The following is an 18,118-nucleotide window of genomic DNA, read 5'->3' as shown; positions in this document are numbered from 1 at the left end:
ATAACCTGACTGAGTCTACCTAACCAAGCACGAGGTGACTGCTTGAGCCCATACAAAGCTTTCCTCAACATACATACTTTATTCCCTTCTTCAATAGGCCTAAAACCTGGTGGAATTTCCATATAGACTTCTTCCTCTAATTGTCTATTTCAAGAAAACATCTTTCACATCAAATTGTTGCAATTCCCAACCAAAATAAGTTGTCAATGAGAGAATGATTCTAATTGTATTCATCTTTGCCATTGGAGCAAATGTCTCCTCATAATCATCACGATAAGTCTGAGTAAATCCTTTAGCAACTAATCTTGCTTTGTAATGTTGTAATGTGCCAATAGATTTATACTTTACATTATAAAATGCATCCTACTACCTTTTTATCCAGTGGCCTGTTAACAATTTCCCACGTTTGGTTCTTTTCGAAGGCACTCATCTCTTCATTCAAGGCCCGAACCCAATTCTCATCCTTCAATGCTTGAACTGAAGTAGGGACTCTAATTGCATCAATGGTAGAGAGGAAACTCTGGAGTTGCATAGATAGGTTTTTAGTGGTCATAGAGTGAGAAATACGATACTTGGTACAAGACCGAGTTTTTTTGCTCAAAACAATGGCCAAGTCATCAAGGCTAGGTTCACAGTTAATATTCAAGGAATTTTCCAAAGGTTCAACTGTGTCAGAAGAAGGAGCACATACCTCTGGGTCAGATGATTGGTGTGGTTCTTAGGTTAGGTTGCTTTTGTTTTAGGATAGAAGAGAGAAAAAGCCAAAGAGATATTACCATAAATATGATCAGATGCACTTAAGTCAACAATCCATGGATTGAATCTCCATAGATTGTGAAATGCACAATGTTGACAAATTAGAAGTTGTAGATGATTGGGCTAGGTAGTTGGATTTCAACCTTAAGTATTCCTGATATTCTTCATTAGAGAACTTTTACATGAATCCTTCTGATTTGGAAATATTGGCTGTATTGTCAGGAAAGCCATGTAATGAGTAACAATTTTCTTGAGTGTGGTCCATTAATTTACAATATGTGCATTGACAACAACTTCTACCACCGTGAGTTATTAGAAGGTTCTAGAGATCTCATGTAATTATTACTTAAGGATTTGAGTTCTCCATATATAGAAGTTGATGTACTGTTTCAAATGAATCAATTGAATAAAATCTTCTTTCTTTCATATTAATGCTTTCAAGTGCCCCCAAGATAACGACTACTTTATGAAGATAAGGCAATACCCAAATTTTTGGATATTGTGACACTGATTAAGCTAGTTCACCTGTGGATAGACACTCTACTACAGGATATTATGTTTTTGCTTGGAGGAAATAGTCTCTTTGAAAAGTACGAAGCAAATCGTTGTTGCCCCATCTTTTTATGAAGCTAAGTATAAAGCAATGGTATATCTTGCCTGAGCTTATACGGATAAAAATGTTCTTATAAGAATTAGATTTTTGTAACATTTAAGCAATGAAGATTTATTGTGATAACCAGGTCCACATTGCTTCCAATCCAATGATCTATGAGAGAACTAAAGACTTTGAAATTTATTGCCATTTTAATCGAGGAAAGTTGTTGTCCAAAGAAACATGCACCGAGTTTGTCGGATCAAATGATCAACTTGCAGATGTATTCACAAAATACTTGACAGGTCTCCAGATCAAATGTATTTGTTTCTAACTTGATACATACAATTTGTATGCTTTAGATTGAGGGATAGTGTAAGAATAAATAATCTTTAATAGGATTTATTGGTAGGTGTTATGTACTTTGTATTGGACCTAGTTCCTAGAATTATCTTTTAGAATTCTCTTCTATTTCCTCTCATGCATTCTATCTGATATTGTATCTGATGTATCCCAAACTATTACACATACGAAACCCTAAGAGAGGGAGAGATACACTCTCAAATTCACTCTAATTGCTCTGTATTTTTCACAAGTAGGCCCAGTGCCTTATAAAGTACCCTAATCCTCATATTACCTGATTATCCTTCAAAGCACCAGTTTCTATAATGAATGAACCAAAGAAAATCCAAAGAAGAACCCATTAAATCCTAAACCGTTCGCCATCCAATCATATCAACCACACATGCCAAAACAAATTCCCATATCAAGATCAATCAGGAAGATTAAGATACAATGCAGCCACAGTATATCTTATACAAATACTAAAATGTACCTAAATAATTAGGAACTACTACCAACTTCACCATACAAATAACAAACAACTGAACAATTTTTCATGAAAAATTAAGATGGAACTGCACTACTCAAGTGAGTATTGATAGCTCACTTATCTCAATAATGCTCACAAGTTGCAACATAACCTCACTGTTAAGTTGACTAGCAAATACATACCTAATAGGTGTGGTTGACAAAATTGAGATTGTAAGAAAGTAGAGATTAGCCACTCGTCTGAACTGCAGGACAAACAGGAACTGTTATCTTCTATGTAACATAAAAATATTGATAATGTGACAAAGGATACACACTTACAAACATCATTTAACATCAGTCAATGATATACAAAATTACACAACTGATTATGCCATATTAATTTGAGCAAAAGTTGTCATCACACATATTGTAGAGCACAAGAACCATCTCATTTTTCTTTATGAGCAAATAAATCAAAAAGGAAATTTGATTGCAGCCACATGAATTTGTAACGTACACTAATGGTGAGAAAGCTGATATAGGAAGAAATAGAATGATTGAAAAATATAATCAGCAGCAGTGTAAAGAATGCCTCATATGTCTTGAGGTTGGTCCTACATACAAACATCAATATAAACATACCAACCAGACATATTAAATGTTCATGATCAGACCCAAAATAGAAATCTGTCTGAGGTTCAAATAGAAAGGAAAATTTGTAAATATTATATAAGAAAAATGGGAAATATTCCAAGGAAGATGAGGATAGAGAGAAAGCCTATAATCAGTTACTCATGGAAATACATGCATTATCAGGCCTGTGTCCACATTTATTATGATTATAGAAAACAGTTAATACAATTAAAAAATTCAATTATTAGAACAGTTATCATGATAAAAAACAATTATCAAACCATAACAAGTAAAATTGTAAGAAAATATGAACAGCAAAAAAAACAATTACAAAGAGAATCCCCTTCATTAATGGTGTAGAATATAGATTAAGTTGCTTATGAAAGAGTGGGATCCTGGGTAATGGATATATAAGGTGGGAAACTATCAGAAAAGGGAGGTAAAAAGTGGACAAGGATTTTCAGGATAGAACAGGCACGGTTTAACAGTCCAGTATTATACTTTTCCCTTCTGTATTTCAGTCTTCAGTTTTCCTTTGATCAGATCTTGTATCACTTTGCAACAGAATATGTAGTGCAAGTGTGAGAATGCGAGACAGTGGAATGTGTCCCTATGTGGAAAGGGCACTTTTGGACGATATGAGGTGTCTCCTGGCAACAAGACCTTGGAGTCTTTCACTTGGAATGTTGAGGGGTTTTACCCGGACAAAGGACTTCATCCCAGCTATGGTGAAAATAACAAAAGCTTAGTGTTAGATGAAACTAACAAAGTTACCCATGGAATACCAAAAAACCTAGAACATTATTCTAAAATGCCAAAAGAACTAGAACACTTCTTTGCACGATTGTATGCTAAGCCAGATCAAGATAATTTTTTGTAGGAATTATGGTAGATGTGGATCTTCAATATGATCTGCCATTGCAAATTATGCTGGAGAGAAAATGCTTTGCCTTGGTAGTTTTGATCTCGAATATGAAAGAGTTCCAGAATTTTGTCACTCATGTCAAATGTTGAACATTCTTCACAAAATTGTAGAAGGAATAAAACCATGGCATATAGTCAAAAGGAAAACAGATGTTTGTTCAAAAGACATAATTTGATGTATATGGGTAAGGGTGTAGACAACACTGAATCTAAGAAGCAGGGTTTACAAACTGGTGATTAAGAGCATAGCATGACTAATCATCGCATGGAATCTCTAGGAATGGAATTGTGGGAAGACAGAAGGCTTCATAGTATTAAACCAGAGAAGGAAATGTAGGATGGACAGCTTTCTGATGCAGGTATTGCTATCAATGTCTTCATGTCGCACGACCTCTTAACATTACACCACTGAATCCCCAATCCTTTGCTTGCTGTGCAGTGACAGTACCAATATCCACTAATCGTTGTTTCCAGATACGGTTGCCGGTTGACATCTCTTCTAATTCGTCGATACGAGAAGCAAATTGTTGTGTGAAGGAATCAATATCTATACATAACTCAGGAAATAATAACACAAATGATTGTAGACATGATCACAAGACCATCAGTCTTGTGCCAGATATTTCAGGTTTAGAAGATGAGGATAAGGTTGCTCTGCAGGATTTTGGGACTAGAGGAACATCAAAGAAAACATGATGATATTGAAGGAAGTCTATCTGGTTCAGAATCTGAGAGAGGACAGCAAACTCAGAATTTATAATCTTCAGAGAAACAACCTAATATTCAGAATACCATCAAAATTTTGAGGTGACAGTTGAAAAAGAGGAGGAACTTGATTCAGCTAAGCAAGAAATTTCACCTCAAGCTGTGGTAAAAAAGAACTTAGGAAGGTCCCTTAAGAAGAAAGATCTGGTTATACACTATACTCGAAGATATGAAAACAAATAATCATGCAGTTCAAATGTCCGTATTAGAATTTTGGAGGAATAGCCTATGTGGAATGCTTATATGGGTATAGTTACTTGAAGAACTTGAATGAAGTAAAACAGACTTACTACACTGTTACAATTTTACTCCTGTATTTAGAGTACAAAGGAGCATAATACAAAAGGTCAAGGCACTTCCTTGAACCCTAACCTAAAAGTTGGGTTCCCATACATAAATAATAATAATAAAGAAACATTACATTTCAATATAGTTTTTATTGTTTGGTATAAACTACTGCTCTTTTCACAAGTTTTTTTTTTCTTCTAATTCAATACAGGCTATCACAGGTTTAGGTTTGCTTGATTTCATGGGTTAGGTGGCGTCCCCCATGGTTTGTGCTTTGCTTTCTCCTTTCTTAAAGCTAATTTCTTATGAAAACTTAATGCTTTCCTGAGAGAAATAAATATAAAAGAAATTAAACTTGACGTACAACCAATCACTATGCTGCAAAACTTCTCATTCAATCTTGGGGGAACAGAAGTGGATATAATAATGGATTGGCTGGCCAGTCTGGGGGATATAGAAGCAAATTTAATAAATCTCAATCTGAAAAAGGATGGAAAGAGGTGAGAAGGTCATAAAAGGGGATCCATCCCTTCGTAAAACTCACTTCTTGAAAGACAGCATGGAAGGCTCTATCAAATCATGGAATTGGGTACTAGTGTAGCAGCTGCACTTTGCAGAGCAGAAGTCAGCCCCTCTGCAACCGAACTAATTTGTTCTAGCAGATTATGAAGATGTTTGGTAAACTGCAAGAAAAAGGAGGAAAAAGGTGGGCAAGGATTTTCAAGAGTGATTAGACACTCTTTGTCCAGTATTATATTTTTCCGTTTTGTAATTTCATCTGCATTTTTCTTTTTATCAGATTTCATATCTCTTTGAAACAGATCAGATCAGTCCCGGTCTTGTAATCTTTTGGTACCTATCAGTTTATTAAAAGTTTAAGAAGAAAATTTAGTACATAAGTCGTGGATAAAAACAACCAATGAGTGTGGATGCCAGCAGAACAACCACTCAAGCTCCCCGCAGAACAACCAAGGCAACTACATCACTAAAAGAAGCCCTAAAATAAACAGAGGTCGAGAGCAAAGTAAAGAGTAGAGAAACAGAGGCAAAGCATCACTGATTGCTGACAGCAGCAGGCGCGTGCAAGGGTGGAAAGTGTCAGCAACTCCAAGAAAGCGGGCGCCGACAACTCCACGAGCAGCGAGTGCCAGCGACTCAGAGCGGCATGTGCCGATGAACGCAACCCTAGCTGAAAAAGGTAAGAGTGTTGGGCTTCTCATGAATTGGGTCAATCACAGGACAAAAAGGATTAACATGGCCCATGATCCCCCCATTAAGCAAGTATCCTTGCATAGTCGTTCAGATCCACACCACTTACAATCCGCCCTCTATGTCAACTCGCTTGGTGCTCCAAACTCGCAGGATCGTGCAATTTTACGATCTTACTCTTGATTTTAACAACACTGGTAATTAATCATATTTGCAAAAATGTGCCAACTAAAAGAGTTGCAATATATACTTTCATAAAATACTAAAGATAATAGTTTCCAGAAAATGTAACTAACAACTCATGTACGTAAAAGACTTTTCATTGTTTGAACACTGGAAATCAATTGCGTCTCAAATGCTCTTTAAAATCAGAAGCTTGGAGTAACTTACCTGCTCAAATAGTCCTTTTGGCAAAAAGGTGAAGAAGTTATATTTGGTAGTTGATATAGAATTCCCCTGTCACAGTGGAAATTAACTAATCAAAATTACTAAAAATGGGTATGTGAAATATACATTATAATACAAACAAGAAATAGTTGAAATTACAAGAAATAGTTGAAATTACAAGAAACAGAAACTAGAATCGATTTGATTTCACAATGATCAATTAAATAGGCAAACTGCGCTGACTTTATTGACTGAATTTCAGTTGATATACATGTTTAAAGAAACTAGAAAAAAGTAGATAAGTTTCATAGAATTATTATTTTCAAATGTCTGGCCAATAATAATGGGCAATCTTATACATCACAAGCTTTTTACGTGAATTCTTCCATCCCAGATAATCTAAAAGTCCCAGATTGGTAGAAACAACATTGCCTTGGAAATAAAAATCCACTTACCAATATCCTTTTTTATGCTTCACAAGAGTTTGACTTCCTTCATATCAATTAAAGAGATTTCAAATGAATATAACGACCATATCACATATCTAATTATACAATTCAATGATTATACTACGAGTCCTAACCACCTTTTTGATTCAATATAATACATTTTTTTTGCATTTTATTTCCTATAAATGAGATTACATTACTCTTCTCCATAGTAAAAAAAATACTGTTAGAAGTGGCTTTAAGCCTAACTCAACCCCACAAAACCGGCTTGTAGGGTGAGTTTTGCACCTACTTATAAACTATGAATTGGCCTTATCTTTAGTCGATGTGGGACTTCCAACACACTCCCCTCATGCCGAAATATATACATATCGAGCGTGAGATTAGACATTTTTCATGGGTGGTCCGATAGCGGTCCGATAGCGGGTGAAACAATATGCCCAACAAACAACAAATTATCGCTAGGATAGGCTCTAACCATGGCTCTGATACCATGTTAGAAGTGGACTTTAAGCCTAACTCAACCCCACAAAACCGGCTTGTAGGGTGAGGTTTGCACCCACTTATAAACTATAAATTGACCTTATCTCTAGTCGATGTGGGACTTCAACAAATACTTATGCCTGTTATCCAAAAAAAACACTACAAAATTTTCTAAACTGCTGCCAACCGCTATTTGCACCCTAGTTCAATGTTAAACGTCAAGAAAAATGGAATAGTGCAATCAATTGTAGTTAAACCCATGCTAGATCAATTAGTTTGTTTTATAGTTATCACAATATTATGTGATTCACAATTTGAATATTTTGATACAATACATTTTGGCTACCTACCAATTTCTATCACAAGATAAATCTTAAATGACTTTGTATCTTACTATACATGAATGAATCTATGAACTTTCGTATCCCCAATAAGATTCACAATAGGTTTTTACTCTGTAACCAATTCCCAAAAATAATAAAGTCAAGCAAAAAATTGTAGATGAAAAGGAAATTCCAAAAGCACTTGTCAACTTATCCTATTTGATTATTCCACTTTTATTTGTCACTCACTTATTCAGTGGATGTACTCTATTTAGCTATTTAACTGTTTCACTTATTCCATGCATGTACTCTACTTAAGTATTTAGTTGTTGTCTTTTCATTCTTCTAAAATAAAGACTTCATAAACTTAGATATGACTAAAAATTTCGTTTAGGCCAATGCTTAAGCCATTCTATCTATTTCTACTTTGAAGTGTTTGCATTGAGAACTATATATCTTCTATATGGTATATTTGAAGTAATTTCTCATTGTACCTGAATCATATGATTCGATACAAAATAACAATTAAAGACTCAAAAATAAATGATTTACGATGTCAATTTGAAAACTTTGGTCTTCAAATTTGCTGTACAAGGGTGGGTATTTTCACTTTTTGGCATGGCTTTCTTGCTTGTTTGAAGTCCAAGCCAACTCACATTCTTGTTTGAACCCACAGTCACACACCATTCTTCACAAAGTAGCACATTTTTTTAATTAGACATCTACATTCTAAGATTGGTATACTATAATTAGCTTTTGGCATTTATGTTTTATGCCTTATAATGAAATGTATATGCTGTATGTGCTAATTTTGGAATTGTTAAGTTTCTTACAGCATTACAGGTTGACTCAATAAAAGATCACTTGACATTTATATGGATCATTAATATGAATTATAAAATTTGTAAAGTTGAAGCCATCTTTACCTCCCCTCCTATAAAAGGGTATACTTATATTGTGTACGAAAAATTTGTACGTGTTGTCTTTAGAGCTGTTAGCTATTATACAGCTATATCTCTTGTTTTGTATGTGTACTCTGTTAGCTATTACTGTTTTATAGGATATATATTTTATTGCGAGTGGTTATCTATAAGTCTCTTGTAAGCTTCTAATTTCAACAGTAAAGAACGAATACAGTTTTGTCATAAATTTGCTAGCATGCAGTTCGTTTCACATGGTATCTAGAGCAAAATATTTTACGTGAATCCTGTTGTTTCAACCCATGCTATCTCACTGAAGATGATTGTACACTTCATCACATTAATCTGACGTATCAAGCCTGGGAAATTCAAGACCAAACATTACTTGTTTGGTTTCAATCTACTCCCTCTATGTTGGTTTTGTCACGAGTCACTCCTAGAGGTTTGGGAGAAGATTCATGAATACTTTGGTCTTCAAACAAAATCTCATGCTACATTTTCTCTTATATAACTTCGTCATCTAGATTATTTTACTTGAGATTAAAACTGATAAAATATATTCTTGAGGGCTTAACAAATCCCTCTCATTATCTTCTATATATATTGAAAACACAAGAGTACATGGAACATCAAGAGTCTGCACTAGACCTCTAGGTACAGAAGTACGTACGACTCATTAATGGTCTAGCAGACAAGCCTTAATGATGATATATAACAGTAACTTTTCCCGAACAAAATGACAATCAATTTCTATATGTTTAGTTCTCTGGTGAAACACTGGATTTGATGCAATGTGAAGAGCAGCTTGGTTATCACAATACATCTTCATACTCTGGATGTCACAGAAGCTAAGCTCTTGAAGGAACTACTTCACCCATATAAGTTCACATGTTAGTGACGTCATTGCCCTATATTCAGCTTCAGCTGTTGATCGAGCCACTACATTTTGTTTCTTACTTTTCCATGAGATAATGTTTCCTCCAAGGAAAACACAATATCCAGTAGTAGATCATCTATCAATAGGAGAACCTGCCCAATCGGCATCACAATATCTTGATACCTAAAGGCTTCCTTTTTCTTCATGTTAGAATAATTACTAAGTCTACTTGTTAGTGTAGTCAGTAGGACTAAAATAGGGGGTAGTGTGTTGGGTTATCTCTAATCATTGTACCTAACAGTCTAGGACAATGACTTGACCTTCTATCTCTCTATTGTATCAACTCTTTATCTATATAAATAACAAAACATGAGAGGTGTCTTTCAAGCCCTCAAGAACATATTTTTATCTCAAGTTGGTATCAGAGTAGGTTCATCCTGCTCTGGTTTCTGTCCTAAAGTGGTCGACCAGCATTGTCATTGTTGTTTGCATCTGTCCGATGCCCATTGTCGCCGTCTGCGGTTGTCTTGCCATTGTCAGCAGCTGTCAACTGCAGTTTGAAGCTCTTCAACTTGGTTCTCTGCCATCTCGCATTTGTCTGCCGCCCTCCAACGCCGTCCGCCGTCACTGTTCCATCCGGCGACCACTGGATCTGGTTCGCCTCTTCACACGACGACCAACCCCATCGGTGCCGACGTCTGATTCTTCCCCACGCGCCGCTTCTTTGTGCGCAGCGAACAGGCGCGTTCAGCTCACACGCCGCCCTCTGGCCGTAGGAAAGTCACCGCGACACCTTCATAGTCGTTGCCTGGACCTCCTCTCTCTGCTCTGCCGCTCAAAACCCTGCTTCAGTGAGGTCCAGAAGCTCCCCTTGAAGAAAACCCTAGGGTTTTCTAGTTCCTCTCGGTTTTCTGGCTCCTTTTTGGTTCCTCTCTTATTTTTATCAACAATGGCGTCTAGAAGTGTTCTTTCTTTCTCTAGAAGTCCCTCAATTACTTCCGAAAAGCTAAATGGAAAGAATTACCTCTCTTGGTCTGCTGCCGTGGAAATGTGGTTTCTCGGTCAAGGACATTATGACCACCTTGAGCAAGATGGACGCCAAGTACCTTCTGAAAAAGCTAAACAATGGAAACAAGCAGATTTCCAATTGTGTGCCCTATTGTGGCAATTTGTGGAACCCCGACTTTTGATATCTCTTAGAGCCTTCAAAACATGTCACTCTTTTTGGAAGAGAGCTCAAAGCATTTATGCTAATGATATTCAACGTCTCTATGATACAACAAACAAGCTTGCATGTCTCAAAATGACAGATCATGATATGGTCTCCTTCATGACTGAAGCCCAAGCAATTGTGAAAGAGTTGAGAATGTTCTTGGAAGTGGAATCTTTGGAAGACATCAAGAAGAAGCTTGACAAGTATTATATGGTGATGATCCTCCGTGCTTCACATCCAGATTTGAATCATATCAGAGATCAACTTCTGACAATCATGAGGTCCCTTCCTTGGAAGCCTTGACCACACGTCTTCTTCGTGTTCCAGTGCCTCAATCTCAGGAACCATCTGCCATAGTTGCCACGCGAGGAAGAGGAGGACGTGGCACTAGAGGAGGAGGACGTGGAGGTTAGGGACGTCCACAGTGCACTTACGGTAAGAGGGTGGGTCACACCCAAGAAAATTGCTACTCCTTGCATGGTTTTCCTTCAAAAACAGCCAATGTCTCTAAGGTTGAAACTCCCACTTCCAACTCCAAGTTCACTGAGGAAGAGTATCAAGAGTATCTGCGATTAAAGTCTAACAGCTTGGCACAATCATCTCAATCCCCAAGTTTGTTGTATCATAGAGACGTTGAATATCATTAGCATAAATGCTTTGAGCTTTCTTCCAAAAAGAGTGGCATGTTTTGAAGGCTCTAAGAGATATCAAAAGTTGGGGTTCCACAGATTGCCACAATAGGGCACTCAATTGGAAATCTGCTTGTTTCCATTGTTAAGCTTTTTTAGAAGGTACTTGGCTTCCATCCTGCTCAAGGTGGTCATAATGTCCTTGACCGAGGAACCACATTTCCACGGCAGCAAACCAAGACAGATAATTCTTTTCGTTTAGCTTTTCGGAAGTAATTGAGGGACTTCCAGAGAAAGAAAGAACACTTCCAGACGCCATTCTTGATAAAAATAGGAGAAGGAAAAGCGCGACAGTGAGGAACCAGAAAACCCTAGAGGGTTTCTTAGGGTTTTCTTCAAGGGGAGCTTCTAAACTTCACTAAAGTAAGGTTTTGAGGGTCAGAACAGAGAGAGGAGGCTCAGGCGACAGCTATGGAAGTGTCACGGTGACTTTCCGACAAGCAAAGGGCAACGCGTGAACAATATGCATCTGTTCGCAGCGCACAAAGAAGTTGCGTGTGGCGGAGCGTAGAGGAGAATCAGACTCCAACAACCAATGAGGGTGGTTGTCGCGTGAAGAGACGAACCAGATCCAATAGTCGCCAGACGGAACAGTGATGGCGAACGGCGGCGGACGGTGGCGGACAGCGACAGACAGCGGACAGATGCAAGATGGCAGAGAACCAAGTTGAAGAGCTTCAAACTACAATTGATAGCTGCAAATAGTGACAAGACAACCGCGGACAACGACAAAGGGCACCAGACAGATGCGAACAGCAATGACAATGCTGGTGGACAACCCAGGACAGAAACTAGAGCAGGTCCTGCTCTGATACCAACTTGAGATTAAAACTGATAAAATATATTCTTGAGGGCTTGATCCCTCTCATTATCTTCTATATATATTGAAATTACAAGAGTTCATGGAACATCAAGAGTCTACATTAGACCTCTAGGTACAGAACTAGGTACAATTCATTAATGGTCTAGCAGACAAGCCTTCATGATGATATATAACAGTAATTATTCTAACAATGTTCTTGACCTTGAAATTAAATATTTACCCAATAAATTTGTTCTTAAGACTCAAAGCAAATATATTTGAGACTTGCTTCACAAAACACATGGCAGAAGCTCGTTCCAATTTTTCCCCTAAGGTTTAAAATTGCAAATTATCAAAGCTCGGGGCCAAATAATTTTTAAATTCTACTTTTTATTGTTCAGTGATAGGTGTTTTGCAATATATCCCTCTTACTATAGAAGAAATCAGCTTGCTATTAACAACGTCTGGCAATTTATGTCCAGACCACTAGACTCTCAATGGGTTTTCATTAAACACAAACTAGAGCATCTAAAAGGTACTTTGTTCCAAGGACTACATTTCCAGCAAGTGTCAATTACACAACCTTTGTCACTGAAAGCCTTTTTTGTGATCCTGATTGGGTCTCTAATATTGATGATAGACACTATACTTCCAGAGCAGCCATCTTTCTTGGTTCCAATTGAATATTTTGGTGGTCTCACAAGCAGAGAGTTACTGCTTGTTATAGTATTGAAGCCAAAAACAAAAGTTTGGCTCAAACATCTATTGAATTAACATGGATTTGTACTTTTCTCACTGAATTGCAAGTTTCATTTACTACTTCGGTTCTTCTTTGTGATAACCAAAGCGCCATCTATTGCTCAAAATGTGGTGTTTCACGATTGCAGTAAACATATGGAGATTGATGTGAAGTGTTTTTCTTCTGAAAAATCTTCTCCTTGAGTTTAAGGGAGGGTACGAAAAAATTGTGTGCACTCAGTTAGAGCTATTAGCTATTACTAAAGCTATATTTTGTTTTCATGCATGTACTCTGTTAGAGCTGTTGGTTATTACTGTTTTGTATGCATATCTTTTGTTGCATGCGGTTACCCATAAATATTCTTGTAAGCTTCTTATTTCAGTGGTGAAGAATTCATACAATTCAGTTTGTTATAAAGTTTTCTCTATTGCTGAGTTCATTTCACACTTCTCAGATAAGGTAAAATCCTGATTTTTATGCCCTTTCCCATGAAAACTAAATTCATTCATGAAAAATAAACACTTTAACAACAGAAGAATAAGGAAAGTGAAATAAGTTTCTCTAGAAGTTAAAAGTGGCTTATTTAAAAATAATAAATAGAGGTTCTCTCGTAGTTTCTATAAATTTTGATTTTTAAATTGTGCATATGCTAATTTTAGCTTACGGACAAGTTTATTTAGCTTTTTCTTCTTGCTTTTTTCTCCTATAAGTGTTTTTAGAAAAGTTTTTCCATACAGACTCAATGAATGAAAATGTAACAATCTTCAAAACGTCAAATGCCATTCCTTCCAATTGAATTGTAGGGATTTAAGTAATGCATGAAATAGAGAGAACACTCTAAATAATAGAGTATTATATTGATATAGTTCATCTAATGATGTGTTGCAAAATACAAAGAGCATTGATCCCTATTTATTCTAAATACCAGATTCCGAATTCTAATTAACTAGGAAATATAATGAAATAAGGAAAACACTCCCAAGAGTTCAGCAATGGGCATATTTGGTTCGAAAAATGTTTCTGTTTCCAATTTAAATTATTAAAAGTAAACATTATTCCTTATCTTCAAAAGTTTCTGTAAGGAACGGTGAGAAAACAACTTTTTTTATGTTTTTTATATTTACTATACAAACCTTAAAAAACAACACAAAATTAAAGTAATTTGCATTTTCTAATTAAAAACAAAAGTTACAAAAACCTAAAATATTCTAAAATATATAAAAAGATTTTATGATGTATTTTCTAAATATTCTAACACTAACCCTCAAGCTAAACTTTACTAATCTTTAAAGCTTGTTGATCAGAATCAAGCACTCTAAAAGGAAATATTCCGCAATTATTATAGTGGCAGAGGAAAAGGACAAAGCATATGGGACTTAAGAAGTGAATACAGAGTCCAGACTGCAATAAGATAAAGATGGGAGGGAGACTGCACCTGGGACAAATATAAAAACCAAACTGCACCTGACCATAGATTGAACAAGACTTCATCTGGGACAAAGATAAGGTTCAAACAACATTTGATAGAGATGGATGAGGAAAGCAAATACAATTATCAAGTAAGAAAACAGTCAAGCCAAGAGAAGGTTTCAAACAAGAGGGCTGGATCTAACCACCAGCAATAAAGGTGGCAAAGAACATAAGGTAGCACCGCGTGCTCCCAGCTGGCTTGATTATTCTGAAAGTGTAGGCAACGAGAAATAAGAGGGAAGAAGAAAAGAGACTCTGAATTTAAAACAAAAGATTAGAACAATCTCTAAGAGAGAACAGGGAACAGTGAGAGAGAGAACTAAATAAAAACCACAGAACAAAATGTCAGATCAGTGCCAGGTAATGCAGGTCAGCAACATGAGGAAGGTGCTGAAAACATCAGAAAATAGGAGACTGCGCCAATGAATAATAAGTCATGTTGCAGAAACAAAAGGGTACACGATTGTTTTACAAAAGGGCTTCAATTCCGAACCCCAAATAAGTGAAGCAAAATCACAAAATTATTCCCAAAAATAAACCTTGGATAACATAGTATTGTAGGAGCAGAGTAGGGTTTTCAACCATAAACCAAAGTCACTGTAAGTAAAATGCCACAAAATATACACAAACGTGGCTGCAACTTGCACCACTCCAAACATGACCACAATCTGTGATGTGATTGCTTCAATTGAGCAGTGTACAGACGTGATGCAACAGGATAGTGCCACTTTAGCACACATCACGATGACAACTTTGGTGGAATTAATTATATGAATCAAAAGACACCAAAGAGTTCAGATGCAAAGCATGTCTATAAATGAACATTAGCTACTGAATCTGTCGTAATTGTTTCACTTATATTAAGCTTCTAGAATTAGGAGTAACCTCCATCGGATCTGTTTCTTTACCTGGGCTTCCACAGGTATTCTCTATACATGCTCAAACCACCTAAGGAAGGTCCTACCATCATCTCAATTTTACAGTAGGAGCTACCACAACTTGCTTTCGAACATTGATGCAGCCACTCGAATCTCACATCACCTCATGATCGAAACATTCAATTAAACATCTCCTTCAAAGAAAAGTAAAATGCCAAGACCAAGTAGTCCCTATTCCTGTTTCTCGTGATTCCATTTGATTGCAATTTGAAATTTCAAACGCCCATGTGGATGTATTTCATTTTACTGACTCTTACTGAGTGAATAGGCATCCTCAAGAAAACCCTAAAGGTTTTATTAGAACCTCTTCTTTCGTGGGATAGATCCCGTAAAAACAAAATATAAGTTAATCTGAGAGTTTCGAAGTCCAAGAAAGCACTAACACGGATAAACTCTTAAAACCATTTCAAAGATCAAACAAAACTCAATAGTCAAATGCACAGAAACATCAATTCACCAAAGCTCAAGCTGAACCAACCCTCGATATTTGACTAAACTAAATATTAACAAAAAAAAAAGCAATCAAGAAACTCACTCAAGCAAACACTGAACAAGCATCCTCAACCACTACAGAATCAGGCAAAAGCATCAACCAACCACAAAAACACAAACACGAAATGAAAGAACAAATAATAAACCGGAGAGGAAAACGGTTGAACCTTGAATCGAATAGGAAAATTGGCCTCGCGATCGTTGCAGAAGATGGTCCGGTGAGTCGGAGCCTGAGGCTGAACTCGGCCGAGTCGAACAGATCGAGAGGAAGGTTGGTGGCCCAACCGAGAGGAAGCTTGATGGCCCAACGTGGAACTCGATCGAGAAGATAAAGAAGATTGAATCCCATCCCATCCCTTCATCCTTCAATTTTTCATGCAATCGCTTCCTCTTCTTCTTCTTCTTCTTCTCTTTCTCTGTCAACCAATTGCTTTTAAACACGAATGAACGAACCAATGAAAATTTCTCTCGGGCGCAAACGCTACTTGGTGCTTCTTCCAAACGACGCTGAAGCCAAGAGATTCAACCCTCAAATTCGCCTTTTGACGGTTTTACCCTTCTGTTCTATTTTGTTTTCCTTTTAGCGCTAAATTCTCTCGGGGTCTGCTAAATTCCCCTTCGCACCATAACAAAATTCACTAAATAATATTACACCCTCAAAAAATATTATTTTATTCCTAATATTTGTCTTAGTTTAATTAAATGTTTTGAGATATTTTAAAATTTATAAAGACTAAGTACCAACTTCACACCCTTAAAAATTTCATAAGACACGATATGTCAAAGACGAGTTTTCGTATGGTTTTCCAAGGATCCGTGACCCGTTCCTTGAAGGTTTAAAAATTCAAACATGGTGGGTGGTTGATTATTATTTTACTTAACCAACGCTATTTTGCTACGTCAATTTGGATCCTCTCATTTAAGAAGGCAAGAAAGGATGCTTCCTTCTTCTTTTTCGTCATCTTTTCAATAGACACCAAAATATATATGTATAATTTAAGATTTTAATGTGTTTTTGCTGTAGTCATGGTTGGAATAAAAAATTTAATTTAAGGTTTTTAATTGTCCAGTCCTTAACTGAAAAACAAAAACCTAAGAGACTCATTGAAAATGCATTTACAAGGCCAACCACCACCAGCCACCTACAACTACCACCACAATACACAGCAAAACCATTCATTGCCTAAATTAATATTAGTATTTTCAAACTTTTGGGGTACAAAAAGAAAGGGCCTATTTATATACAATGAAATCACAAGAAACTAGTTGGTTAAAAAAACAGAAAGTTTTTTTTCCTACACCTCTATATTTTCGTTTTGCACCAACAATAAAGAAATTCCCTTGCCTATTCGAATTAGGGAGGGCAACGGATTAAATATGAATAGTACATATGAATAGTACATATTTCTTACCTATTTAAAAAAATATTTTATAAAATTTTAAAATAAAATATAAATAAAAATATAAAACATAATATAAATTAAATTAAATATAAATTAAATTTTTAATTTTAATTAAATTTAACTTAATAAAATATAAAATAAAATTTGATTTAAAATAAATTTAACTTAATAAAATATAAATTAAATTTTAATTTTAACTTTTTACTGGTAATAAATACTCCATGGTATAAATATTCAAAATGTTGGAATTCTATTTTGTAAAATCTGTGATTTTGACTTGTTATAACTAGTACTAGGGATTTTAATTATCTTTGGAGTGTTGATAAACGAATTCAAACATGTGAGGAAGTTTTATGTTGTGTTGAAAACCATCCAATTGCAAAATTTGAGTTTATGCGTCATACAAACTCATTCGGCGAGCAAATAGCTCATTGAATGGGTGTCAAAGTTGATTTTGGTAGAGAGGTTTTCTTGAATGATTTGTTATGTTTTCCTACTTTAAGTCATCTCAAAAAAATTTGGATTTTCATTTCGTTAATCATCAAACCGATCTGAAACTTTGACAATAGGTCATACAAATATGATTCTTCGTTTTGACTATTAGGGTCTTTAATTTGAGATCTGTAGTTAGAAAAGTTTGTCTCTTACGATTGTTCCATTTTAAGTTTTTATTTTGTGAATAACTTTTCTATGTGATGTGTTGGTGGGTTGTTTTGCGTTTCTTTATGGTTTTTGTTATATCTTGAAATACAAAGAATACTTGTGAGAATGAAGGTTGTTTTTGTATGGATATGTGTAAGGCTGAGATATGTACCTTTCTAACGTAATCTTCCTATCTTCCAATCTTGAGTCTCCTGCTCCGCTTGTTTACACTCTTGACCAGTGGTACCTGCAAAAGACACTCTAACGCTCAAGTTAGGCGTAGTTTAGTGAATTATTTACCACAATTGAGT

General features: G+C 36.0%; 1 protein-coding gene across 3 annotated transcripts in view; it reads right to left on the bottom strand.

The window, feature by feature from the left end:
- The window catches only part of ALA3 (aminophospholipid ATPase 3), a 39,742-nt gene extending 23,392 nt beyond the window's left edge, over positions 1-16,350 (bottom strand). Inside the window, exons 1-5 of one of the 3 annotated variants that reach the window (XM_088104128.1) lie at positions 15,930-16,350; positions 14,476-14,540; positions 14,298-14,353; positions 6,371-6,436; positions 2,363-2,424 (exon numbers count right to left, since the gene is read on the bottom strand). In XM_088104128.1, coding sequence (XP_087960254.1) covers positions 2,363-2,424; positions 6,371-6,436; positions 14,298-14,353; positions 14,476-14,540; positions 15,930-16,111 — 431 coding nt within the window. In that variant the 5' untranslated portion in view covers positions 16,112-16,350. The remainder of the gene's footprint in view (positions 1-2,362; positions 2,425-6,370; positions 6,437-14,297; positions 14,354-14,475; positions 14,541-15,929) is intronic. The other 2 variants (XM_047302855.2, XM_088104126.1) reach the window with 2 other exon arrangements.
- Positions 16,351-18,118: the final 1,768 nt, after the last annotated feature.

Source organism: Vigna umbellata, chromosome 1, assembly GCF_029865625.1.
Source record: "Vigna umbellata cultivar VRB3 chromosome 1, Vumbellata_1.0, whole genome shotgun sequence".
Lineage (NCBI taxonomy): Eukaryota > Viridiplantae > Streptophyta > Magnoliopsida > Fabales > Fabaceae > Vigna > Vigna umbellata.
Note: the sequence above shows the minus strand (reverse complement) of the source record. Positions and strands in the feature narration are given on the sequence as shown.